At 38.5% G+C, this 27,643-nt stretch overlaps 1 protein-coding gene across 2 annotated transcripts; it reads right to left on the bottom strand.

Annotated features, from left to right (window-relative positions):
- Window positions 1–247: 247 nt before the first annotated feature.
- On the bottom strand, window positions 248–27,643 carry mapk6 (mitogen-activated protein kinase 6). 2 transcript variants are annotated; one of them, XM_048169700.1, is made up of 6 exons: window positions 27,454–27,643; window positions 12,466–13,637; window positions 4,420–4,564; window positions 3,579–3,743; window positions 3,113–3,314; window positions 248–2,821 (listed from the first exon to the last, which is right to left on the bottom strand). In XM_048169700.1, the coding sequence occupies exons 2-6, from the start codon at window positions 13,018–13,020 to the stop codon at window positions 1,702–1,704; spliced, it is 2,187 nt and encodes a 728-aa protein (XP_048025657.1). In that variant the 5' UTR covers window positions 13,021–13,637; window positions 27,454–27,643; the 3' UTR covers window positions 248–1,701. The 2 variants fall into 2 exon arrangements, with proteins under 2 accessions (XP_048025657.1, XP_048025656.1); XM_048169699.1 differs by lacking the exon at window positions 27,454–27,643 and adding an exon at window positions 15,106–15,435.

Below are 27,643 nucleotides of genomic sequence, written 5' to 3'. Positions count from 1 at the left end.
TTATATAATTAATGAGCATGAGTGATAGAGCTGTTGGTACTAGATCAGTGACTATAGGACTCATGAAATTTTCCACAAACCTGCAGCTAGCCATGATTGGTTTGCTGCACAGGTGTGAACTAACAGAGGGAAACCCCTCTTCTGAAGCAAAGAATGTTTACATATTTTTGCCCATGTATATACAAAAATAAACATTAAATACATTGGGGAGCAAAAAAAAAAAAAAAAAAAGACGACAAGACAGTCATACACTTGCTGGCCATTTTATTGATGCTATTTTACAGTGGAACCAATGATAACAGAATGGAAACCAGCACTTAAAGGCAAAATTAACAAAACAAAAAAATAAAATAAATAAAAAAAATAAAGTGTTTTCTACATGCTATATCTGAACCTAATTCAATCATGCTCGCTTGGAAAAAGTTACTTTAATAAAAACATACAATTAAAATAAAATTAATGACTTACAATATACTTCACCATTAACTTCATTTTAAATGTACCTTCCATTGGTTTTCTTCCATGCACATTTCTAACAATATGTATATATTTATATATATAAAAAAGAAAACAAAATTAAGACTTTTAGGCGCATAAAATTCCATAAAGCAGTATTTCACTCGTACAAAGCACCTACAAGTTAAAAAAAAAAAAAAAAAAAAAAAAAAAACCTTACGGTGAATCCTTGTGAAAACAAATGCTGGAACTTGGGAGAGCATCATGAATTTCTGTACAACTCAAACGGATGAGCGATCATCCACGGCTAAACAAACACAGAGCGCCAAAACAGACCAGAATGGAAGTCCAATGCCTCACATTGAAAAATTACAATGTTCTTAAAATAAATATCTCACATCTGCTAAAAATAAATAATGATCTTAACACTTCACTATGGCAAATGCAAAATGAAAAATAGAAGTCGATGTGCACTACATTGTTGAGAGGGCAAGTGTTTCTTTAAAGCACTACAGTTGGGAGACGGAACCTTCTGCTGTTACCTTGAGGTAGATAACGCCTTTACAAACTTAGTTAACGTATCGCAAGCCTACGGTTAACGCTTGCTGTGCTGGCATCACGTTTGAGGAAGTTTACAGTATGAACAAAATGACAAAAGGCTTCGCTTTAAATGGAAATGAGGTGGAAAAAGTCAAATAAATACATTAGCCTTAGTTAGTTTAAAAAAAAAAAAAAAAAAAAAAAAAAAACAGGAAGAGAAAGGCCAAGACGCACTGCTTATGTCTGTCCTATTGGCTGTCAGTCAGAAGGTCACATTTTGATGTCAGTGGCAGCATCTCCCACACGGTTAGTGCATTATTCCACCCTTTTTTCTTTATTCCTTTGCTTGCAATGAATAAACCATCCATTTCTCTACTTAACAGTCGTTCCTAAGTCTTTCCCTAACCTGTTTCTGAATCTACAGTACACTGTGTGCAAATGTCATGCCGTTAGTTTCTTTTTATATATATTATCAGAGTTGGAACTGAAAATTAGAGGGGAAAAACATGTTTCATGTGTAGGAACACAGTCCAGCACTTTGGATGAACTTACGAACTGAATTCATTAACATTTAATCCACAAATTTTAAAAAAGAAAAAGTTTCCTTAAAAAGTAACCATATGTAAAAAGATAAATGATTCAAGTACAGAAATACATAACTCTATAAAAAATAAGCTGGACTCTGCTAGAACGGGGTGGATTTTTTTAATTTAAATGCTTGAAAATGCTGCTGTAGGTTTTATGGGCAATTTGTGGGGAGCGTTTAACAGCAGAGGGCGTTAGCGTGGCCTGGATGGACTTCAGAGGAATGTCACCCGCTCCTTCGAACCCCGGAATGGCCAGAGACTCCAACTGCATGTTAAAGACTATCTCGCCGCCACAGGATATGAAGTCACCCTCCGGAGCGGAGACCTCGAGGGGCTCGGGGATCTCGGACTCAACCTCCTCACGCTTGCTGAAGAGGCGGTCTAGGTAACTGCTCTGGCAGCTGCTGTTCTCCTTCTGGAGCTGCTCGTCTTTGCGGACATCCCAGCAAGCCTCGTCAATCAGGCTGCTCTCGGCAACGTCGGCGTCCGTGAAGCTTTCCCAAGGACAGGGTGCCCGGACGCCGAGCTGTGCCAGGTTGACTAGACACTTCTCTTCTTTTTCCTGACTGATGGACTTGGACATGGAGCCGCAAGGAGCACGAGTGTCCAGTTGGGAAACTGAGGTGTTCAACTCGTTTAGGAGGTCAACGTCACCGGATTCCGGCTGGAGGCTCAGTTTGATGGTGCTGGCGATAAATGAGTCAAAGTCGAAGCCCTGGTTGTGGTTCTGGTGTTTTTCTTGTTCACAATCCTTCTCGGCCACACTGTGGTTTTGAGACGCTTCCTGCAGGGCGATCTGGGCCTTGACCAGTCCGTTCTTCTCACACTTGCTCTTGCCCTTTTTGTCGATCTTCTCTTTGCTCTGCTGTTCTTTCCAGTTAGAGAGGTCGATGATGAGTTTGGGCTCGTAGTAGTGGTTCACCTCACTGTCCCTCCAGATCAAATTATCCAGATAGGATGGGGACACAGCTTTGTAGTTGCAAGTGTAGCTGCACTCCTGGTCGCAGTACTTGTTCTCATGGTGATCTTCCTGTTGCCACGAGTGCTCTGGGGGGAGGTCGAACGATGGATCCTCTAGGAACTTTTCGCACTCTCCATCCATATATTTCCGTGGGTCGATCTGGACCTCCTCCTCGTCTGTGACGTCTGACATAGCTCGAGGATCACGCTGCACATCATCTACTTCATGGGTGCTGTGCAGATGCCAGTCTTGATCAGAGAACTGACTTTCATGGTACCTACAGTGAGGAAAAAGAGAAACAAAATGTCAATTCATTGGGCCTGAAATGTTATAAATTTGTAAGCTTGACAAACAGTTTTGTAGACTTCTGCTTTTACCCAATTAATTCTGTAGGAAATGTACTTAAATACTGCTTACAAAGAAAATAGCTTTGTATTAGCAAGATGGCAGCCAAGAGAACTGACTTTCCTTACATGAGCTTTGCTTATGCTTACTCTACTCTTACGAAAGTCAAGTCTCACAGAATGATGAACCGATGCTGGTATTTCTCCATTAAGTGTGAGCTCACCTGTCCCAGTTGTAGATGTGACTGTGGCTCTCATCCATGAGCAAGATGTCATCCACCTCATCCTCAATGTGGAAGGGGTGCGAGGACACTGGTTCATCTAGTGGGAATGAGTAATCGCTCATGTATGGGTGCGCAAGAGCCTCTTCCGCAGTGAGCCGGTCCATGGGGTTAAAGGTCAAGATCTTCTCCAGGAAATCCAAGGCTGCAGTGGACAAATGAACAATAATACATCAGATTTAGGCAGCTATTTATGTTTGCTTAACACAATATAGTTTAGCATCAAGAGTAGCAGAGCTGAGTTAATTTTCTAAAACCATAGAGAATCCTATGGATTGCTGCAAAATTGGGTCATGGGAAGGGAGAGTGCAAGAGAGAGTGGTATTCAAGTTTCCAGGAATTTAAGCATCTATAAAGGGATGCTTTCTATGAATTGCATGCATTCGACAAATATGCTTGAGCAACTTACCCTCAGGGCTGACACCAGGCAGTAACTTGGCAAGCGGCGTGTGTGGTTCTGACATGTCGTTCCTGATAAAGACAGGTATTACACTTTGAAGCTCAAGTCTGTCTTCCTCGTGGACTACCGGAATGGATTCCAGAATCAGCTGCATCTGTTCCAGCTCGTGAGCTCCTGCACACACACAAATGATTAATTCAGAAAAACTGTGTCAAAGCAAATTCACTGCCAATATTTGGCACAAAAGATACTTGTATATTAAAAAAAATTATCTAGTTTAGTGTGCGTGTTTGTCAAGACTGACGGCTAATTTCAACCTTAGGGTTCCCACATTATTTGACTAATGAATTTCCATGACTTTTCCAGTTGTTAAGGATTATTGGATATGGACTTGTAAAAATAAATTTATAGAGACTGAGCTCACAGTAGTTTATAGGCAATGAAATAAACTGGAGCTGGGTGTAACTAAAAACATTTATACTCAATAGCGACATTTCCATGACCTTTTACAATTTTATTAAAATTTCACTAACTTTTTGGGGCCTCCAAATCACAATTTTAAAATGGCCAGATATTTCCTAAGCCTGCATCCAAACTAAAATGCACCGAAACCAACAGTTCTGCCCCAGTTTCCTGTAAGTTTGAGTTCACAGAAAGAGCTTTTCTCTTTACTACTACGCAAGAAAAAAAACCTTGTCCTAGTTTATTATAATACACTTCCACCACAGGAAATAACCTTCAACTACCTGATCATTGTGTGCGCAAGGTAATAGAAGATAATGTCACAAAGATATGAACAACTAAAAAAGGTGGCAGAATAAACACACACAAACACACAATGTTTTAATACCTGCAAAGAGTGTTTTTCCAGTCAGCATCTCAGCAAAGATGCACCCAGCGGCCCACATATCAATGGCTTTGGTGTAGTTATTTGGGGAAAGGAGCAGACGAGGAGAACGATACCATTTAGTGACCAGTCCCTCAGACAGATGCCCCTATGGAAGAGAGATGTCACAGTGTCAAAACACAGATCCTGGGAAATAACACTGCAGTTACAAAAATCCTCCAAAAAGGTTGGCAGAAACTATAACTCACACATGCATTTATGAAATAACACCCCCTACTGCATGAGCAGTTAATTCATGTTCCTCATGTCTCATCTTGTTCATTGACGAGGTCACGCACCACATGGCCACATGCACAAAACACTCGGGACAGCTGTACCCGACATTTCCTGAGTAAAGCAGGGCTGCCTGCACATGGCCCAGTTTTACATCTACCCTTCACATGAAAAGGCTTATAATAACTATATGAACATTTAATATTCAGTCAACAGTTTCTAGCTATGCTACAGTCAGGTCTATTGTTATTTTCCAAAACATTTTGATGCATTTCATAATTCAAGTATGCATTATGGGTCACTATAGTGTATACTATTGTAAATTGTTGTCTTTGGTCAGTTTTTTTTATTTTTTCCCTTTTTTTCCTCTTTCAGGCCAGCTACCATTATGACAGAATCACAAACACATACTCTCATTCTCTCAACATCCATCTATTTGAATAACAGTTAGGGTTTAATGGCACAGACATTTGAAAGTAACTACTGCCCTGCTTGAGTACTATTGTTTGTTACTGCCACAGTAACCCAAGAATTCTCTGTTATGCACAACAGGACCAAGGTTTTGCCAAACCAGCCATTGTAGGCTTCTGGCCTATAGATCTAAAAGGACACACAGAAAGATAATGACTCAAGGAGGACACAAATGTACAGACAGACAAACAGATCAAGACAGATAAGCAGTCCCTCTTGACAAAGAATCAGGATAATCCATCTCGTGCCTGACACAATGGCAGACAGACAAGTCACTGACATTAGCCAGCACCTCTGGGTCACTGTTCATTAGAGCTGCACGATTCTGAAACTGAAAAATCACATTTTTTGCTTCAAAGAGAGATCATTCTCCCACGATTCTGAACAGACAACTAAACAAAATAACTTGTAATTTTCTAGAAGTTTTGACAAAATGTTAACTGCTGCAATCTATTCAGAATGTTTAATTGGAATGAATTATAAAATAAATAAAAAAATAAATAAATAAATAAATAAATAAATAGATAGTTTAAATGAATCATTCAATGACTCACTCAAAAATACTTCACTTGTTCCATTACTGGATGAATCAGCATTTCTGAACAAATCTCTTGAATTAATGATTCATGACATTTAACAGTCACTTATCGATACAATTATTTGAAGTGCCAAGTTACTTTCATAAGGTGATTTGCTCTATTGCATTGCTTCCATAGACATCAGTGTTTATATCTGAACTATAAACTTTTGTTCCATTTTATTTGACTTCTGTGAACATTTGAATATTTGTATCATGGAAATGGCAATACTGTGTGGTTGAAAAGACTGTCTGTGAAGCCGTTTCATACCTAGATAGCCTTTTTCTGGGTCAGCGGTCAAACACTGATTTCAGTGTTCCAGTGTGGTTGTCAAAGGTTTAATAGACATTGCCAAATTGTTGCCATTTAGGAGATCGCTATTTTTTTATTTATTTTTTTTAAGATTAATCGTGCAGCTCTACTGTTCACAGTGTCAAACACCCTCATAACTCTCAGTGTGTTCAGCCAGTGGCCCAAAACAAAAAAAGTTCTAGTGATTCTTGAGGCAAGATATAACTCCACAGTTCACTGTAAGGGCTATTTCTGTCTCCATGGTCATGTTCTTTCTGCAGGGTATCTGTCAAGCTGTTAAAACCAGATTACAGCAGACCGTATGTTCACAATTGGCCATTGAAAAACCTTCTCTGGACCAACAAATACCATCAGAGCCCGACAGACTAGGGAATCATTTTACATCACAACCAGACCTCAGTGACCTTTCACCCCCTCTTAAAACAGCATAGATGCTTGGAAGAACACCAACTTAAAAGGATTACTAAACAATCGTCATAGTCATAGTTTCTGCGTCAAGGGTCTTGTGCAGGGTTACATAATGCAATGAGAGCAGATTACCTGGAAGTAGATTACTAACATTCAGATCACATTCTAGTCAAAGACTGTGTGAAAGAAAGACCCTGCTAAAGGATTAAACTTAAAACTCTCCTTAATCGAAGGAGAAATCCATTGCCTGTAATGGCAAGGTTAGATTTTTAAGTTATCCGATCAAAATGCAAGCTGTGCTTCCAGGAAAGTGGTTCCTTGCTAGCCCAGGTGAAGGAAGCCCATCCACAAGTCTGTTTGGGGTCAGTCCATCTATGCAGGTTTAATCTCAGACGAATAATAGCACAACTCTCCTCAACTTGCTGCAGGATATCATAAATCATAGGGCTGCACAATTAATCAAAATAAAACCAAAATCGTCATAAGGCTTAAAGGCTGCGATTTATGCACTGCATGTTTCAGAGTGAAGCGTGAGACTGTGAATCTGGCTAAAGTAATTAAATATTAAATCGTTCATATTAATACAGAAGAACTGGGATAAAAGTTTAAAGATTGGATATATAACACTGATGTCTATGGAAGTGATCAAAATAGAACAAATCACCTTTTGAAAGCAGCTTGGTGCTTCAAATAACGATTGTATGGATTACCTCATTACGCCACCAGGTGACGACAAGTGACAATGTATTTGCAATTTAAATCATTAATTCAAGAGATTCAAAAACGCCGATTCATCCAGTAATGAAACGAGTTAAGTATTTATGAGTGAATCACTGAATCATTCAAACAATTCAATTCAATTTTTAAAAATGATTCATTCAGATTAAACATTTTAAATAGACGTCATCAATTAATATTGTATCACAACCTCTAGTAATTTACACATTATTTTGTTTAGTTTTCTGTTTAGAATCGTGGGAGATTGCGATCTGTTAAGAAAAAAAAGAAAAAGAAAAAAAAGGTTGATTCTCAATTTATCCAGAATTGTGCAGCTCTTACATATTAAATATTCAATTTATTTTACAGTAAAATATTACAATTGAAATTTAATTTTGTTTATATTATATTATATTATTATTATTATTATTATTATTATTATTAATAATAATAATAATAATAAATAATAATGAACAAATTATGACACATTACACACAATTTAATAGAAAAAGCATGTGCAATAGCAAGAGAGATGCCAAGCACAAAAAGGAAAATATTCAAAAATATTCAAAATTAGGTTTATTTCCAGACAGTTCTGTCTGCTGTTTTTAATGCCATTCCTAACAAATTAGAGAACATGTGCTTATTAAGGAATTGACAAGAGCAGAGTCTCATAGGGTCAATGCAATACAAATGTCTGTGTAAATGCTTCTTGAGAAAGTCAAACCAAGCCAGTCATGACACATTTTAGGCAACTCATTTGAATGTTAAATAAATCCACCCTCGTTGGTGGTGTGAGGTGGCAGATGACTCATACAGACCGTGAGCTGGGCTCCAAACCAAACAGCAAGAGGTTTAAATGTCAGACAGAATTGACAGACTCCAATCACACCTCTTATTTATTGCCATTTGCTAAGGCAAGTATTACTATTGCTCAAAATTAGGGGGCCGTTTGCAATATGGACATGAATTACACTTCAAATCACACAGCATGAGGGAAAAAAAGGTCTTACATTTTTTATCTTATTCAACAAAAAAAAAAAAAAAAAAAAAAAGATTTCACACCTCACTTTGATCTTTTATATGAGAAGCAGGGTGTACATTTAAAAAAACAAAAAATCTTTCATTTCAGTTCTCAGATCATCGGAGGCCACAAAAGTAGGTCAAATTCAAAGTCTGGTGAAGGACTGGTTTCAGAGCTCCCCTGTAAAATGAGTCAATGTCAGAAAGCGCTGAGAGAAGTGAAAAACACTCTGGGCCCAATTTTGTGCCTCTAAAAGTCCCCAGTGTACAAGAAAGTCTCTTCACACCACATTTAACGTATGCACATGCGCACAATGAACAGAGCAGAGCCCCTCTACAGCTCAATGGGGGGAAAAAGAAAAAAAAACAGCCTTTGGTAATCTGACAAAAACTCCAAAACCTCAAACGGCTACAGAGACAAGGCAGAACAAGTCTGAACCCAATGACACAAGCAAACATCACAAGCAGGACTTGGAGGAAGACCAGAATCCAGAGTGCTCAGCCCAAAAAAGACAAATAGAAGAGAGGAGAGGGAGAAGGGAAGTAGGGGGTTGATCCCAGTGCACGTGAATTCCAAACATTCCTCAGACTGGGTCGGATTTCTAGAGCAGAGCATAAAAAGACCCTCGAAAAACAAGCAGCTGCCCTTTAATACAGGACTCTTACAATGCTGAAGGGCTCACATTCTACCCTTAATACTATTTTTTTTTTCCTCTGAGGTCTACTTCATTTTAATTATGCTTTTTGCATAAAAAACAGTGTTATAGTTTTAAATTTTTCCAGCTTCTTTTACCTTTACTAAACAGGCCATTTGCTACTGTACCTTTAAGACTTGTATAAAAGACTGCAGTTGCTGAATACTCAGTATGTAATACAGGGCTTTTTTTTTTACTAGGAGCACTGTAGCCCCATACTGAAAACTGTAGGACATCCATGGTATCCATTCAATACCAAAATGTACTAATAAAATTAGCCAATTATGAATGGACCTAATGTGTGCTAGGTGTTCTTATTGTTGGTAGATTAACAACATGCTCAAGAAAAACTATTTAAATTAATTGAGTATTCCTTCGCACCTCACATGATGATATGTATAACATAGAATTGCTCCCCATGTATAGCACTACAAATCATGATGTTCCATTATAGTTATGATGTATCCTTTGATGGTAGTTGCCCATTTAGGTAGTAGCAGCTACTGGCTAGGGTTTGGAATAGTGGTCAACCAATATATTGGTTGATATCTGGCATTATTTGATTATCGGCATCAGTCAATAAGTTTTTCTGTTTGGTGTAAGAAGCAGACTTTTAAAAATCCATATTGTTGATCACTAGTTATCACAAAGCTCATGTTAACGTAACAAAGAACTATTAAAAGAATAAGAAAATGTGTCCAAATTAAATCATTTGCCTCTGATGCAGCAAAAAAAAAAAAAAAATCCACCACATACATATCACATTACTTTCTCCCATACACAAAGCATATTCTTCTAGTCACGGATGACTCATTACCTCTCCAGGTCTGAGAAACCTCATTTAAACATTTCTTAATTACACTTTCACCAGCTCTGACTAGTACTGCCATGCTCCAAACTAATTTTTTTTTTAGGCTGAGAGCTTTGCTCATGTTTAGCACTTAAACAGCCTCTTTGAATTACAGCTTGCAGCTAGATCATATTTAGCTCTTCAAAACTGACCCCATTTGCATGAACAGAAGCCATGTCCTACTGGATGCTGGCAATTTTAAAGACTGTCTTCATTGGATTGACTTTTGAAGCAATAGAGTACTTTAGTTGCAGAAAGAGGAAAAACTTAATTCACTAAAAAATGTTCCCCTATGCTAGAGCTGCATGATTCTGGATAAATTGAGAATCAATTTCTTTAAAATAGAGATCACGATTCTCCCACATAAACTGATTCTATTTCTGACGTACACCAAGAACTTGCGCTACTTCTGACAAGGGTATGAATTTGGAATGGTTGCCTTATGTCATGTCCAGTCTAGACTCAGTCTGTTTTGGTGAAAAGCATCTTGACAACAGTCACATCCGGTGTAGACGCACTGTAAGGCTTGCTTCCGCAAACCTCCATATGCCACCACTAAAGTGCTGACTGCAGGAAAGGGTCGTTTCATAGTGGCATCATACACACACACGCTCTTCTCTTTCTCCATCTATCAATGCACAAAACTGCTTGAACAGGTCAGCAAAAGAGAGCACACAGCAGTTTGACAATACTCGATGCAGCAAAGAGAGAGAAAAAGGGAGGAATGGATAGAAGTAAAAGTGTGAGAAAGTTTGACTACTGACAATCAGCAAGCATGCTTACATGAAAGAACATCCAAATTAATCATTTGGTTATACTTAGTGTAAATGTAAATGTGTTACATGCACCTCTTTTAATCTGAATTCTGTCATTTCAAAATTTGCCATTTTCTTATACCTGTGTGTGTCTGAACAAAAGAATTTGAGCACTATAAGAAACAAGTAGTTAAAGATAACTCAGCTAATCAAAGATAACCATTTCTGTGGTGAAGAGGAAAGCAATTCCTTACAAGATTACAAAATAAGGGACATAAATCATACACGGATGGGTAAAAGCATCGTAAGACTTTCATGATCTACACTCTCAAATTCATTGTGCTCGTGTGAATGGAAATTAATGAACTGGTAAATTACTGTGCAAGTGTACTAATAACTCAAATGACAAGAAAAGAGCACGCGTTAAGTTTTCATAATACGCTTATTACAAGTATACAGAATACGGCAACTAGCGATGAACCAAAATGAATTTACCAAGACACCAACACTGAAATTAAAGTTTTCATTTAGCCGCAAACTTAAAACGTATTTAATAAGGAATAATCAACAGTTGTATATAAATATTTAAACTGCACAAATGCCAGTTATATAAACTTTTTAATTATATATGGTTTTTACTCCAATTTGTTGTTGAAATATGAACCTTTAAAACAGTGACTGTAATAACTTGTTTTCATGACAGATGTGATACATTCTCAAATCTTATTCAGAATAATTTATGCTTTTTCTATGCATGATAAACCCCAAAATATACCTCACTTTGTATACGCACCACCCAATTTTTTTTATTACATTGTACGCGAAGGTCGCACATGCGCATTTAATTTTTTTGCAGTAATTAGTTTATCCACAAGGTGGCAACTGTGCCCTGGGGTAGTTGAAGAAAAACTGCATAAACAGAACAGACCGGAACACATGCAAGCTACAGCGACAATGGAGGCCTACACAGATGAGAGATTGTGCGAAGAGGTTAGAAAATACCCTCATTTGTACAACTCTAGCATGAAAGAATACAAAGATATTTACATGGTTTGTAACTGGTGGCGAGAGATTGCTCAAATAATGCGCATGTGTCAAACGCCTGTGTATGCGTACGAGTCAAATGAAGTACAAATTAAGTATACTTTGAGCTTGATATGGTCAATGATTTCTCATACTTTCACGTTGTCAAGCCAGTAGAGCAGCTGAATCAGTAATTACAGGACCAGAGCCTGATATTGTCTCTCAATTTTCTTGTTCCCTGTAGAACAAACCCAGTCCAGAGTATGTGTGGGGGAGTGACAGCAGCTATTCATAGACCTGAAGCAGGAACAGCTCTCTCTCTAAAAGGCTCTGGAGGAGGCGTCTGAGTACATGTGTGAGATCTGGCTGGCATATGGATCATGTGAGTCAAAAGAGGAGAAATGATTACAAATTTGAGACATTGTGTGTATGCTTGGATCCAGCCACAACCCCTAACATCAGTGAAATTACCCCTCTACAACTTCTCTTTCACACACTCTCTCACACACACACACACACACACACACACACACACACACACACACACACACACTAGAAGTGAAAGAAATGCATTCAGGATGTGGAGAAATACTGGACATTTAACTCTGATTCCACAAAGGAACAGCTGTGTCATTCTTTCATAATATTTCTGAAGTGTTCCTGTCTACTTCCTTTCAATACACACACGACACAAACACCGGGTATGAGGAAACTGCACTGGAAGTTAACGTATGGGAAAGAGCGTCAGAGAAACAGGAAGCTGGAGGTGTCATTTCAAGGACTGTGGCACTACTATTTACTTCCTGTGAAACAATGAATCAGTGGATGGAATAAAAGCTCATTCATAGCTCAGCCATACAAGACACCATCTGGATGGTTGTCAATGAGATGGAACAGACTTAAAACACTGAAAGGGATAAATATGAGGGAAAAAAAATAAATACCTTATGGGAATAGTGGGGGTCCATGATACGGGCGAGTCCAAAGTCCCCAATTTTCAGTACCAAGTCCTCTGTGTTGACGAAGAGGTTGGCGGGCTTCAGGTCACGATGAAGCACGTTTGCCGAGTGGATGTATTTGAGTCCTCGCAGCAGTTGGTACATGAACAGCCGTGCATGATCCTCGGACAACAAGCCCTGTTCCAGTACTTTACAGAGGTCGGTTTCCATGTACTCTTGTACGATGTACACGGAGTTGACTTCCGTCAGAGAGCTCACGTCCTCCGTAAGCCTCCGGCCACTGGGCCCCAGGGTTTCGAACACCTTCACGATGTTGTCGTGATCGAGTCTGCGTATGATTTTGATTTCACGTAGTGCATGTTTGACGCTCTGAGGGTCGGTCAAGACAATCTTTTTCACAGCGACCCTCTTATCACAATCGGTGTCGACAGCGGAAAAGACCAGTCCGTTGCCCCCGTAGCCCAGCGGCTTCAGGTCCATGTAGCGAGGGCCCAGATCAAAGCCGTGAATGTTCATAAGGCTTTCAAATTTCTCTGCCATTTTGCGGCCTAGAAGAGCAGCTCTGTGCAGATATTATAGCAGGAAGGATTTTTGATTTATATGATATGCAGCTGATCTTGAGTTGCAACTACTAGAGCTAGTGGAGAAAGACAAACCTAAAAACACGAGAGGGGCACTCAAGCCTACAAAGACTTGAGCGTTTTCCCCGACCAACTGTTACAGCGTATTCTGAGAGATGCTGGGAACTGATTCGGATATGTTGCCAAGATATGTTGACATATCTCTTTAGCAGCTTTTTGCGTAGTTTGTGGGAGATGTGTCTTTATTTCAATGTTTAATAGGGCACAATGGAATGAATTTGGAGGCCAATGAAATATCTTTGAAAGCAACTGAAATAATTAAAGTCACTAACTATAAAACCATCGTCACAGTGCAGAAATTTTCAGTGTATGACTGGCCCTGAGCAGCAGCATTATTAGCGGTCCAAGTAAATGGTGATAAATCTATTTTTTTTCCTTTTTCCTGTTTTAAGCACCTGATGTGTGGAAACCAAAAGGGTTGATGATCTCAGTGAGACGATTCCTTCTCAATGATCAGGCGGCTCCAGCTCACCGCAGTCGCAATCAAAACTATCCTCCATTTTACACTGGGATACCCTGCAAACAGAGCAAAAAAACAACCGATTAGCAACATATCGTATGTCAAGCCCAAAACTCAAAGTTCCCATCCTTATGAAATATGCTTTTCCTTTTCTATGGAGGAGACGTTGGAAATTGAATGAATTTGATCTGTGTTCTGAGACCGTCCAAAGGATTTTGAAGAGAATTTAACAATCTTTTCTAAACATATTGATTTAAAAAAGGCAAGACCACGAGTACACAAAGAAATAGAGAGCACCCCTTATTCAGTTCTGAACTTTCTGAATGAAATCGCTGCGGTAAAACGCTTGCAAAGTTATGACAGCCCTCTTGGGTAATGTTTCCTGTTTGTGTGATTGAACCCCATCTCTGACGTCTCGACACTATCTGATGTCATGGGTTCCTATGTCTCCTCCCCATACTGTAAAAGACACCACAGTGATGGTAACACACATGTAATGGATTAACACGGCCCCGGCCTGTGTCTGAAGACACAAAGGTTGGGGGTGATTCAGCCACGTTGCAGTAGTGTGTGAGTGAAATTATGGCCGACCGGCTGCCAACCATTTTGTTAACTGTAGAAGGGAGCCAACAAACACTGAATAAGTCCTCTATACTAACATTAAACCAACACCTATAAGTTATATTTACACAGTGACAAAGTGAAAGTGTGTTTTCAATAATTAACATAATCCCAATAAAATGTTTCTGTTATGGACCTACCACATAAACTCCATTAAAGACATTCCATGACAGTGTTTACTGCCACATTTAACACTCAAAAAGTAAATGTTAGGATTTTCCAGCAGTAACTACAGAGATTAATTAATAATTCAATAATAAAGTGGATATTGTTGAGGTGTGAGGATTTTACGAACAAAATACAATAACGAGGAAAACTAATAAAGTACTGTTTTATACAGACGTGGTTTGTTTTTATTGCGGTTCTGTAAAGTTTACTTAAACAGGATGTGTTTTTATTGGTCATTTTCGGTCCTCCATTTTACTGTCAAGCTACATGCTAAAGCTAAAACTGAACACCGGCTCAGAGTCGAAACACTGTTTCAATCCAAAAACTGTAAAACAGAATCAATAACCTAATAAAAACAGGAGAATTCCCATATGTAAAACTGAAGCTAAAATAAAACAATCTATAAATAGCGGCAGGATTCACGTAAAAAACAATTCTCCTTAAAACCAAATTTTAAAAACATTAATAAACCAGCAAATGGTGAAATCTAAACGTTAACATCGCATATTAATATCTTACGTAGGAGTAAACAGTGTACTCTGAAGATATGAGTGTAAAATCGTGATGTTTTTAAGGCGCTTCATCGTGTTACCTGAACAAAGAAGGTTATTGTGCCGCGGCTGATCATCTCGCCGCCCTTTGCCGTTAAAATTAACCTTTTAACATACTAAAGTAGACATATTTACATCCCAGACAAGCTCATATATAAAACAAAGACATAAACCATGTACTTACTCTTCTCACGGGTGTCATGTATATTTTATTCCTAACCGTTCTCGGTCAGGTTTGTATGCGCTACCAGCGCGCTCTCCTCGCAGACTGCTGTGTGAAGCGTTTGTGTTGAAGCACTGTGAATAAGAGCTGCTACGCATGCGCAGTGTGCGCTTCTATTTCTATCCGTATGGCGTGAAGCCCTGCTCTATGAAGCGTTACTACGCATGGGCTTTGAATGATCTTTGCACTCCTCCCGCTTAATTTTATTGCTATGGGAACGGCGCAGTATTCAAACTTGATTTCAGACTCATTCAGTTGAAACTCACTGCAATAACCATAACATCTATAAACTAGCTAGGCCTACCTGAAATTGTTAAACATGAAATTATGGGATCAACAATAAATTGATCACTTAATATTGTAATAGCTCATAAAAATACAATTTATATTTTAAACATTTAGCAAAATTCCTCATCACAAAATATTTGAAACAAAGTCAATATGTTTAAGCATTTTATGTTTATTTTTTCTTAATAATATACTTGGATTATATTTGTGTAGGCTATACCACAATTTTATATTTTTGGAAAACATTTTAAAAATCAACAAACAAAATTCATTGTCATATCATTTAAAGGGTTAGTTCACCCAAAAATTAAAATTCTGTCATTTATTACTCACCCTCATGCCGTTCCAGACCCGTAAGACCTTCGTTAATCTTCGGAAGACAAATTAAGATATTTTTGTTGAAATCCGATGGCTCCGTGAAGCCTTCATATATAGGGAGCAATGACATTTCCTCTCTCAAGATAAATAAAGGTACTAAAAACATATTTAAATCAGTTCATGTGAGTATAGTGGTTCAATATTAATAAAGCTTTGGAGCATAATGAATCAGCGTGTCGAATAAGCGGTTCGGAGCGCCAAAGTCACGTGATTTCAGCAGTTTGGCGGTTTGACGCGCGATCCGAATCATGATTTGATACGCTGATTCATTATGCTCCGAAGCTTCCTGAAGCAGTGTTTTGAAATCGGCCATCACTAAATAAGTCATTATTTTGTTTTTTTGGCACACCAAAAATATTCTCATCGCTTTATAATATTAATATTGAACCACTGTACTCACATGAACTGATTTAAATATGTTTTTAGTACATTAATGGATCTTGAGAGAGGTCATTGCTGGCTATGCAGGCCTCACTGAGCCATTGGATTTCAACAAAAATATCTTAATTTGTGTTCCAAAGATTAACAAAGGTCTTACAGGTGTGGAACGACATGAGGGTGAGTAATAAATGACAGAATTTTCATTTTTGGGTGAACTAACCCTTTAAGCTTACACACTGTAAATTAACCAAGTTAAGATCTAATGCAGGTTCTGCTGCAGGGTGTCATATCTTACTTCCCTGCTGAAAAACAACCAAACAAAACAATAAAAAACATCACAGAAGTTCTAATGGTTTCCATTACAAAAGTACAAATAATACCATTACAAACATTACAAATCATCAAATGTTAACCATTATCAAATGGTTTCCAGTAGCATTGTTGCCAGGTTCGCAGTTTTCCCGCAGAACTGCGCTAAACATGTAAACTGTTGCTGCGGGTTGATTTTTCCCCCCCATGGTTTAAAGGTTTGACATGTTGCATGAACTGTAATTGAATGCAATGCATGCATTGAAATGTTTTACATTCTACCAACGATAAAACTGCTAAGTTCTGTGAGAGAGTGGCCTTTTGAGCTCCTTTATGAAAACAGTCAGACTATTTATGATTAGGCCTATAAGTTAAAATTGTGTATAACACATAACATTGACTGTAAAATATGTATTTTAGGTATGGGTGTGGCATATGTTGAGATTTGATATTTGGATAAGGAAATTAGCTTGTTTTTGGGATATTTTTGATTGGCCTTTGCTGGTTTTGTATACACACAGACCTGGCAACCCTGTCCATTAGTGTGTTTTGGGTAATATGCCTATTCCATTATAGTGGTTTTAACATTCCACCAATAAGCCAACAAATTACCAGTAGAGATCCACAGGGACAATTACAGTTTCCATTAAAAACAACACAATTTGGTTATTAAACTTATTTGCCTTAGTTGCTGTTTCAAGACAGTTTAATTCCAGATGCTTTTACACTGCTCATCTGTGATAAAGCAGGGTCGTTCTGTTCTTTCCTGAGGTCGGTTTAGTCTTTTAACGTCTTGTAATCTTTAATGAATACGTCGGTGCTGACACCAGATCTGCCAGTAGAGGCAGACTGCTTCAGATCTCAATGTTCCCATCATTCAAGATTTATTGCCATTAAGCTGCTGCCCAAATAGTTCTGGGTCTGTGGTGATGTAATTATTTTGGAATACATCTTGAACTTTCAGGGTAACTTATTTATTTATTTATTTAGCCTAGTTAGTTGTATTCTTCTTTTCACATGTTCATCTAAACTGCCCTTTAAAATCTTACGAGTAACAACAACAACAACAACTATAAAACATCATCTTTCAGGTTCTTATCTGATGTAGCCTACAGACAGCATGTTCTGATCCAGCCGACCAGCTCTACTCACTGCAGTTGGGTCGATTAGTCGCTCCTTCCCTGTTTCGTCACGCTTATTTCCAGAATGCACGTTATAATTATATTATCCCAATGCCTTCATATGGCTATAAGAAGAGGTCTGACCGCACGACGCATGATGATGCTGTAACATCTCCGCACACAAGCTGTCCAAAAGCCATCTGATGCCCACAAGCCTTCAGACCGATACGATAACGAACACGGTGTAAACACATTACATGCAGCAAAGTTGAGCTGCATGGGCCCGAGCAGAATGATCAGGACTGCATGTCCTGCGCCAGTGCTGAATGAATGGATGGATGCGGCGCAGCATCAGCAGCAGAGACGCGCGCATGTGAATCCCCATGTGCTCGCGTCTATGCAGCACTACGACTGCGCACCATAGCACAGTGTGTGCCCTACTCATCATATATCATACAATGTATCATTAGGCTATAATACTACTAAGTGCCAGCAGAAAAACATCATTTTAGATTACTGTCATAGTATAAATACAAATTATGCGTAAAATATTATTTTAATGCTTATTTAGCCCATTTATTTATTTATTTAATAAGGATGTCTGCTGTAAAATACACCATAATAGTTAACCCAAAAATACAAAAATGAAAATGGTCATTTATTTATCCTGCTGTTCCTTGAAACATGTATGTTGAACATTAAAGGGAGTTACATATTCTAGTAAATGTGCATGCTGCTCCTTTCCACAAAATGAATAGATGGTGACTATAAATTTCATCAACTAGCAAAAAGGACAAAAGTAACCCATACAACTTTTGCAGTATATTCTAAATGGTGTGAAACCAGTTTTGTGAAGATCAGACTGAAATTAAATGATGTTTTATTAACAAAATTCGGGAGGAGCAACGTTCAAATAATCTGACAAATCATCACGTCATTTCTGCCAGCTGTCAACAATCCGTAACATATCTACTCAATCAGTATTAGTGAAGGCCTATATATAAAAAGAGTCGACTCACCCATATTCCTTGAGTTTTGTCAGCATCCCTCCACCACCCCGTCTCCTCACACTCGCCTGGTTACTTTCCTAACCAGAAATACGGGGGGAGTACTCTGGGTTCGGGCCAAATATCGAGCTCAGAGCCCTCTCCTCGGATAGCATGCCAAATACGCATACTATTACGCATACTATTTACTATCTGATTATGTGTAAGTGTGAACTCGTGAAAGTTATTATTCAGTGAAATTGTTCATTTTTGGAGCTTGAGAGCTCCAGTTTCTATCCACTTTCATTGTATGGAAAAGAGCATCATGGATATTCTGCAAGATGACAATTTTCATTGGGTGTAATATCCCTCAGTTGCCATGTGTAACAGACGTAGGCCAGTAAGAGCTGTGCATGTAAACCTCACTCCCCTGATCTCAAGAGGCGCTCTAGAGACTGCGGCCTTTAGCCTCCTTGTTAGAGCACCCGACTCCCATGCCAGCAACCCGGGTTCGAGTCCTACTTAGAGCGAGTGGTTTGAATAGGAAGGGTTACATTATGGTCCAAGAAATATTAACAAAAATATGTCTGAGAGCCCCCAAAATAACACATGCCCTCTATGTTTGGTCCAATATGAAAACATTTTTTGTTGGTCTGTCTGTACCATGCATTCTAACCCCAATACTGTCTGCTTTTATGATGGTTTAATACGTACCACATTATAGGCCAAATTATGTACCTTCAAGATTGTAGCTTAAGTCTAAAATAAGGCACAAACTATATGTGGAAATATTAAGAGGTTACCCATCTCTGTGGCAATGTTGTGTAACTCTGAGATGTATAGTGTTACCCCTTATTAAAAGTTTATGATGGAAGAGTTTCACGTAGTCCAGTTTCACACCAAATGTCTTATAGGTCAGCCATTCTAGAAGCCCAAATCTACCAACGCAACACATGCATGACCTATGCAAACCTTGGTGGTTGTAGAGGGAATCATTTGAATAAAAATAAACAAGCTAGTGGTGTGACTTTGTGGACTTTGTGTCTGCCTGCAGCATGTGGAAGGAGAACAGTAGGTGGGTCATTCTTCAATTGCGGTGGCAAATGAGAGGCAGAAATTGTAAAAATTCTTGTTTGCTTTTTTTTAATAATATGTATTGCTATGCATTTAAGATTAGTTTAATATGCTTTATCCATTAAAATTGAAGCTTAATAATATTTCGATTTTTAAATAATTTTAATCAAACACTGGTGAAACAACCACTTATGTCTGTGGTGTTACCAATATTTGAAGTCAAATTTTGGTTTGTTCTAAAATGAGCAGGGATATGCAACTTTAGGTAATAATTAATAAGTAAATAAATTACTTTAAGGACTCAGTTTTATTGATAATTTAAATTTCATTTTTAAAATAAATGTTTAATTGTTCATCTTGGCTTCTATTTTTGCCAAAGAAGAATTGTTTCTTTTTTTAAAAATTTGGATATACATCAGAAAAGGCAGGAAAAATGGTCTGTGCAACTTTTATAGTCTTTATTCTAAAATATTAACACCACCTTACAGTCTAAAAACATCAAATTAAAAGATTAAATGGTTTTGTAGGAAAGAAATTTCAGATACATATTGAAGTAACACCACAGACATATATATAACACCACAGACTTTACACTGCATAAAAGGTTTAACAATTAAAAGTTTGTTGAGCAAAATAATTAATTTTATCATAAGTAGGATTACAAGAAGTATCTATTCTGATAAAGATCATTTAGAGAAAAACTGTATTAAAATATATAATTAAAAAAACCTGTTTCTCACTCCTTAAAGGGATAGTTCAACCAAAAATGCAAATTCTGTCATCATACTCCCCTCACATTGTTCCAAACCTGTATAAATGTCTTTGTTCTGCTGAGCACAAAGGAAGATATTTGGAAGATTGTTTGTAACCCAGCAGATCTCACCTTCCATTGACAACCATAGTAGCGAAAAAAAATATGGCAGTCAGTGGGGGCAAGATTTGTTTGATTACAAACATTCTTCCAATATCTTCCTTTGTGTACAGCAGAACAAAGAAATTTGGTAACACTTTAGTATAGGAAACACATATAGTTAGTTAGTAAAGTCATTGTAAAATTTAAGTATTGGGTAGGATTAAGAATGTACAATATGATCATGCAAAATAAGGCATTCATATGTGCTTAATAAGTACTAATACACAGCCATTCTAGTAATATGCATGATAATAAACAACTAAAAGACCCTAAAATAAAGTGTTATCTGAAATTTATACAGGTTTGGAGCAACTTGTGGGTGAGTGAATGATGATAGGGAGAACAAAAAATTGTATCCTTTAATTGGATTGTGATGCAATCATAATGTGTGATCTGTTTCAATAGAGAATAGAAATCCAGAAAATGTTCTGTGAATAAAACATGTATCCACAAAATTATTTAACTTATTAAACTTACTTTCCCTTGAGAGATCTCCTATTCTCAGTTTTTGTTTTGTTTTTTTGTTTTTTTGCACATAGGTCTTTTTTAAATAGGTCTGATGAGGTACTCTGCATCTTTCGCTGTCTATAAAGACGCTACTTTTCAGCAGCAGTTAATCTTGCCATACCTGACAAGAGAGATACAATTATATGACTAGAATGTCCTATGTGTTTTATTAAAAATACAACATTTCTGGCTGTATATTGTCTGTGTTACTATAGAGTCTGTGGTGTTACCAGGAAAGACAGTAACGCCACAGACAGTAACACCACAGACAAATTAGCCTAAATCCAGACTTTTCTAAAATGGAGGCTGTCATCATGATGATTTCAAGATCAGGGGACATTTTGTAAATATTAGTAAGTATGTATTTATCAAAATTCGGATTAAAATATGTAAAATCTGCAAGTTATCAACATAACACCACAGACACTAATAAAGTGCGACACATGAAATTGTCATAAATTTAGCTAATTTTAAGAAAATTAATAATAAAGAATGTACTCATGATGCACCCCTCAGATCAATCAGGACCTGCAATGACCTTTACACACAGGAAGTAGTTCAAATAGAGTTCCCCCTTTTCTTAAAGGGGCGACATCCATTGTAGTAACACCACAGACATGAATTTGGGGGACACTACTTTTTTCTTAAATAATACAAAATATGTATTTTTTAAAACAATTTAATACAATTGTACATGTTAAATAAATCTATGTTCCCAGTTTAACCACTTTATTTGTGTTAAAAATGTAATATTGTTGCAATTACATTCCATGATACCTCTGTGAGGTATGGCGGGGACATGCATATTTTGTTACAAATGCAATCTTCCAAACTTAATTAAATATGTAATTTGAAACAAAACTTTAACTATTAATAGTGCACAAATTGTGTTTATTCTACAGAATACAAACATGCAAAAAAATTTGAATTTATTGGTATTTAAAGTGTATTTTAACTGTTGTAAAGTAGAGGAACACCATTTGCCACCACAAATAAAGAATGACCCAGGTGTTGGGTAACAGCTGAGGTGTGTCCTTCACTCACACACATCAAACATTGAGGTTTATGACCCTCTATGTCACCAGACTGTCTTAAACAAATAGATGCTCATAACCCACTTTCACAACCAAACAATAATCATTTATAAAGTGACGGCATTTCACAGAAATAACAAATGAGTTTTTTTGTGAACTTATCCTTATATTAAGCTTTTATTTCATTGCTATTTTATTGTAATAGAAATCACCACAATTACTTTTGGTAATACCTCGGATGAGTTAAAAATAACCCAAAGTATTAAACACCATTTGTGCCATGGCCATCAATAATATCTCAAATCCTTCAGCTTTTTAAAGAGACCTATTAATTAATTTTGTAAGTGGTTTGACCTGGATTTTTATAATTTTGTCTGATCTTCTGGACTTGAACTGAATAATCCAGCCATGTTAAGGACTCTCTGCCTAGCAGCACACTAGAAACTATTCAAAAGACCATATCATTATTTAGCCACATCTGTAACATCTCATCATGGTACTGAGTTTCTAAGCACCTTTTGTAATACATTTTATGATGTTTATGTACTGTATGCAATATTTATACCCCAATATTTATACCCCAAGCCAAATTTATTTGTAAGCAGCTTTACAGAAAATCATAATATTAATATTTATAAAATCTTAATATCATCATGCCTTATAGTCCCATTTAGCAGATTAGAGCTAGGTAATTTTACATTTTGTGACAATACAAGCAGTCAAGCAAATAAAATATAGAAATACAAAAATCAGTCAGGTGAGATTTGCTTTGATTTCGCTTTACATGAGTATATACTGTGGTGTCTGTCAGGAGTTAGTAAACAGCAATGAAGCACACGAGACAGGGGCAGCAAACTTGTTTTCCATCTTGTTTTACTCCTTCACTTCCGTTCTCACACATTACGTCAAACATTTTTAAGAACAGCACAGACAGAGTTGCACCAACAATGCAAACACAACCAACTGGCTTGAGAACATCATGTTTAGGTCTAGTGGTATGAGTGTGTGTGTAGTGAGCATTATTCTCAGCTGGAGTTGATGGCACAGAAATGCAGTAAGATGGGAAGCATTCTGTGTCTTTCCATCACTAAGAACGTATGTACCCCAAGTCTTTTGGCAACCAGGAGGACCCCCAGCCCTGCACATTTTGTATGTCTCCCTCATATATCACACCTGATTCAACTCATGTGCTCATTAGTAGAGACTGCAAGGCCTGAAATGGGTGTGTCAGAAATAGAGAGACATACTAAATGTGCAGGGCTGGGGGTCCTCCAGGACAGGTTTGGGAACCACTGCCATAGGGCATAACCTCACTTCACCCCCCTCATGGAAACTCCCTCCTGGAGTCCGAGCACCCCGCTTAGCATCAGTGTACTTTTCCATTTTGTGTTGCAGCCACATAACCCTTCGGTGAACAGTCATGTCAATTGGTGGGTGCACAGGAGCAGATGGCAAATTTGCCTGCCTTAAAGGTGCTAAAAGATCGAAGTGCTAGTTAAAGCATGTGAAGTGGTATGGTACACCTGGTTTCCATGGGTTATATTGCTGGATGGCCATTTGGACAGTGTGTTTGAGTACGTTATTGAACCTCTTTACAGCACCATTAGCTGCCGGGTAGTAGAGATAGGACCAATGGTGACGAATATTCCTTCCTTCCAGAAAAGCAGATGGAAGCAGCATATGTAAACTGAACACCGTTATCAGTAACAATACTCCATGGATTTCCATGGCGGCTGAAGACTGATGACAGAAACGGAACCACAGAATCCGTAGTGACAGTGTGAGTAAAGGACACCTCAGGCCATTTGCTGTAATAGTCAGATATAGCAAACCTGCAGTCAGATGCAGCAGTGTCAAATGGCCCGACTATATCCACAGCAGCTTTCTGCCATGGTCCATCTGGCAGCGACACTGTTTGGAGAGGAGCAGGGTGTGACTTGACAGGTTTGTCAGTGAGCTGACACACGTGGCAGGAACGTACAGCATCATAAACCTGAGCATCCATCCCTGGCCACCAATAGAGATCATGAAGGAGTTGTTTGGTCCTCACCTCTATCTGATGTCCTTTATGTGCTATGGAGACCAGCACAGATCAAAGAGCAGCAGTTGCAATCGGATGTGGAAGTTGTCCTTAACAGACAGTTCCAGACGCAGTTTATAATATGGCAACAACTCACTGTCCAGTCCCTTGGGTAAAGGTGTCCAACCATTGGAAATCTGTGTACGAAGTTTGATTAGAACAAGACAAGCGCATGCAACATCAACATCAGCAGCAGACGGAAAAGCAACAAACTCTTCCTCGACATCATTAACAGGAGCAACAGTATTATCTGCAGAAGAAGCAGGTAAGGGCAAACGTGACAGAATCAAACGCCTGTACACGTGTTTAATCAGGAAGAAGACCCTCTCTGCTGAAACAGTATGACCTGAGAACAGCAGGCTGGTTTGGCGGAAATGACATTTGTCTTTATTGAGCCGCTATCCAGCAGCTTCTAGTCATTGTAAGACCATTTGAAGTGCTCTCTTGTGCATAGACATATCATGTCTGTGGATGATAATGACGTCCAGGTAATTTTCAGCCGCTGAAAATCCAGTCAAGATGATGGTCTTCATCTTCTGAAATGCCGCGGGTGCTGAAGCCAATCCGTAAGGAACACAACAAAAACGGAACAGTCTGTTGTGAGTAATAAAGGCTGTGAGATCACAACTGTCCTCATGCAGCGGCACTTGGTAGTAAGCATTAGTCAGGTCGATGGTAGAGAAAACAGTAGAACCTTTTAGTGCAGAGAGTAGTTCATCCATGTGTGGTAATGGAAAAGAGTCCACAATTATGGCTTTATTTGGCTCTCTGTGGTCAAAGCACATCGTAATTTTACCTGACTTTTTGCGTAACAATAATTGGTGACACCCATGCAGAGGCATTGATACATTCTATCACCCCAAAGTGATTTAATTCCTCTGACAATGCAATGAAAGACTGGCACAGGAGAAGCAGGCACAGGAAGGGCAGTAGGAGGCAGGACTTGATTGTTTTCAGTCCTCTCATGCAGTGCAGACATTAGGTCCCTCCCTATGAGTGGTGTCCCTTTGTCCACAATGAAGAACGTAGCAGGGACTGAGTGGTCATGTAGGGAAACGCTCGCTAGGGAAACATCCAACCACCAGAATTTGGGCTTTTGTATATGTCACAAGTCTGGCTTTGGGTTGCGATAGCACATTGTTACTGAAATGGCATGCATAAATGATGTAGGGCAGGTCAAATATGGAAGACCCCGTGTCAACCACCAAGTCCATCACACAAGTCTGTGAGTCAGAAGAAGATACAGTCACTGTATAATGCTGTAAGTACGAGCTGAATATTCTGTGTACAGTACAGTAATTTTTGGTAAGTAGATTTCAGTTTGGCGTAATATCGATCTTTTTACGCTTCCTGCATGTTGCAGTTGCAGCCTTCCAGTTTACTGTGTTAGCTGTGTCTCTCCGATCCACAGCGAAAGCATGACTTCCTCTTCCCCACCTGAGCAGAATTAAGAAGTACATGTGACGGTTTCCCTGTTGTTCTGCGTTTTACTGTGTGCTGCACCGTTTGTAGGGGGCGGTAACTTGGCGGGAATTTGAAATGGATTTAGCCAGATCGGCAGGAGAATCAATCTGGCATGCTATCGTAACAACTCTGTCCAGTGTGAGATCAGTTTCTAGTAAAAGTCTCCTAAGTATTTGTGGGCTAAGCACATTCTCTACTAACTGAAGACGTGATGTTCAACTATTTTTGGCATGAAGTAGGCTTTCAGTGCATCCTATGCTTCCTTATACGTTGTACCTGTGTTAGGCAATGAGTATAAAATCCGTTGTCCCTCTGTGCCAAGGCAGTGAAGCAGTACAGCTCTCCATCTTTCATCTGGCCAAGCATCCCCTGTGGCATCAATAACCCGAAGATCATTTTCAAAAATCTGCAACCATCTGCTGAACGTCATAGCAGGTTCACCAGGGCAAGGCAGTAAAAACCTCGGGAAAGGCACGTTAGCAACAGCCATCTTCATGACCAGTGATAGAAAGAAACAAAGGCCCAATACTCGTCACCAATTTGTGGTGTCTGTCAGGAGTTAGTAAGCACACGAGACAGGAGTAGCGAACTTCATCCATTTGTTTTACTCCGTTTGCACACATTATGTCATACACAACATTTCAGACTTCCCTTTTCAAAATGGTAGCACATAATATAATTTACTTATGAACACAAAATATACTGTGTGTATGTGGATACAGTTGGATATAATATACATCCAATTTTGTATAAAGAGCTGGGCGATAATACAGTTTACATTGTGATGATATAAACAATCACACAGCTGAGATTACCACAATCTGAACACAAAATAAAAATAAATATGTAATGTTTTAAACATTTACACACCATTTAACATGTTTTTTTTATGCAAAACAACTTCCAGTACAGTAGTTCCCTTGAGGGCCATCTGGAGCCACTGATCAAGGGCACAATGGCCTTCTATAGCTCCCGGGTCACCGCTACTTGGCATCAGCCTGCAACAATTGTGTAAGCAGCCCAGATCACTACCACACTGACACATCACAGTTAATTACATAACCTTTGGGTGATTGACACCTCCATCCTGCAGTTTGGAGAGAAATTGATCTTAGTTGTCTCATACGGAACTGAGAAACTACTGATCAAAACAATAAGACTGTAGAGGAATGTTCCATGATCTATAGTTTACATAATCCAGTGAGCCAGTTATTACGGTCCACTGAGCCTCCTACACCCTCTCACGACTCTCCTTGACGAGCGCCTGCACCACACACTTTGTTTACTGTTTGTGTGCACATGCTGTCTAGAGTTTTATTGGGCAAAATCACTCTTCAATTCAAATAGTAGATTTTTGTGCCCTATAATTACATTACAATGTACCCAGGGCCAAATCTATCCACTTAATGATGTTCAGATGAAGCTGTGCTGTAAATTGTAACTGTGCAGGTTTAGGGGTCACTGATGCACTTCTGGTAATGAGAGTTTTGAAGCTTCGCTATGCATAAGTGAACCATGCCAGGACCTTCTTGTCACTCCTAAATCCTGAAGCTGTCCGTGTGCACCCTGTTTCTGGGACCCTTCCCAACCTGTCATCATAAATCGGTCCAAAACATTCAGTGTCTATATTACATGTCCTCAAAAAGAGAAGGACGCCAGAAGAAAGGTCTCTGAAAGTTAGTCAATAGTCTTATAAGAGTCACTGTGTTAGTAATAATCATAAATTAAGCAGCAAAGTTCAGCAAGTGAAGTCAGGTAAGAACAGGTAACTTACCATGGCTGAATTCATCCAACAACTGTTGGGAGCACATTTTTTAAATCAGCAATCCATGCAAAAGTGTCAAAGAAGTAAAAGTATCCAAAAAGACAGTATCCACCAGGGAGAGGTTAAAAGCAGGTCGACAGAGACAGCCAGAGGGTGTCCAGAGTGGCTGTGGTGTAGAGGAACACTCGTCTGTTTCTGA

Source organism: Megalobrama amblycephala, linkage group LG19, assembly GCF_018812025.1.
Source record: "Megalobrama amblycephala isolate DHTTF-2021 linkage group LG19, ASM1881202v1, whole genome shotgun sequence".
NCBI lineage: Eukaryota > Metazoa > Chordata > Actinopteri > Cypriniformes > Xenocyprididae > Megalobrama > Megalobrama amblycephala.
Note: the sequence above shows the minus strand (reverse complement) of the source record. Positions and strands in the feature narration are given on the sequence as shown.

Bases quoted from the DNA above. Each gene is read 5' to 3' on its own strand.
- mapk6 (XM_048169700.1), bottom strand. From the start codon at position 13,020: ATGGCAGAGAAATTTGAAAGCCTTATGAACATTCACGGCTTTGATCTG. The intron at 3,315-3,578 runs GTAAGTTGCTCA...TGTCCACTGCAG, and splicing joins GCCTGGTGTCAGCCCTGAGG to CCTTGGATTTCCTGGAGAAG. The intron at 2,822-3,112 runs GTGAGCTCACAC...TCCTCACTGTAG, and splicing joins CACATCTACAACTGGGACAG to GTACCATGAAAGTCAGTTCT.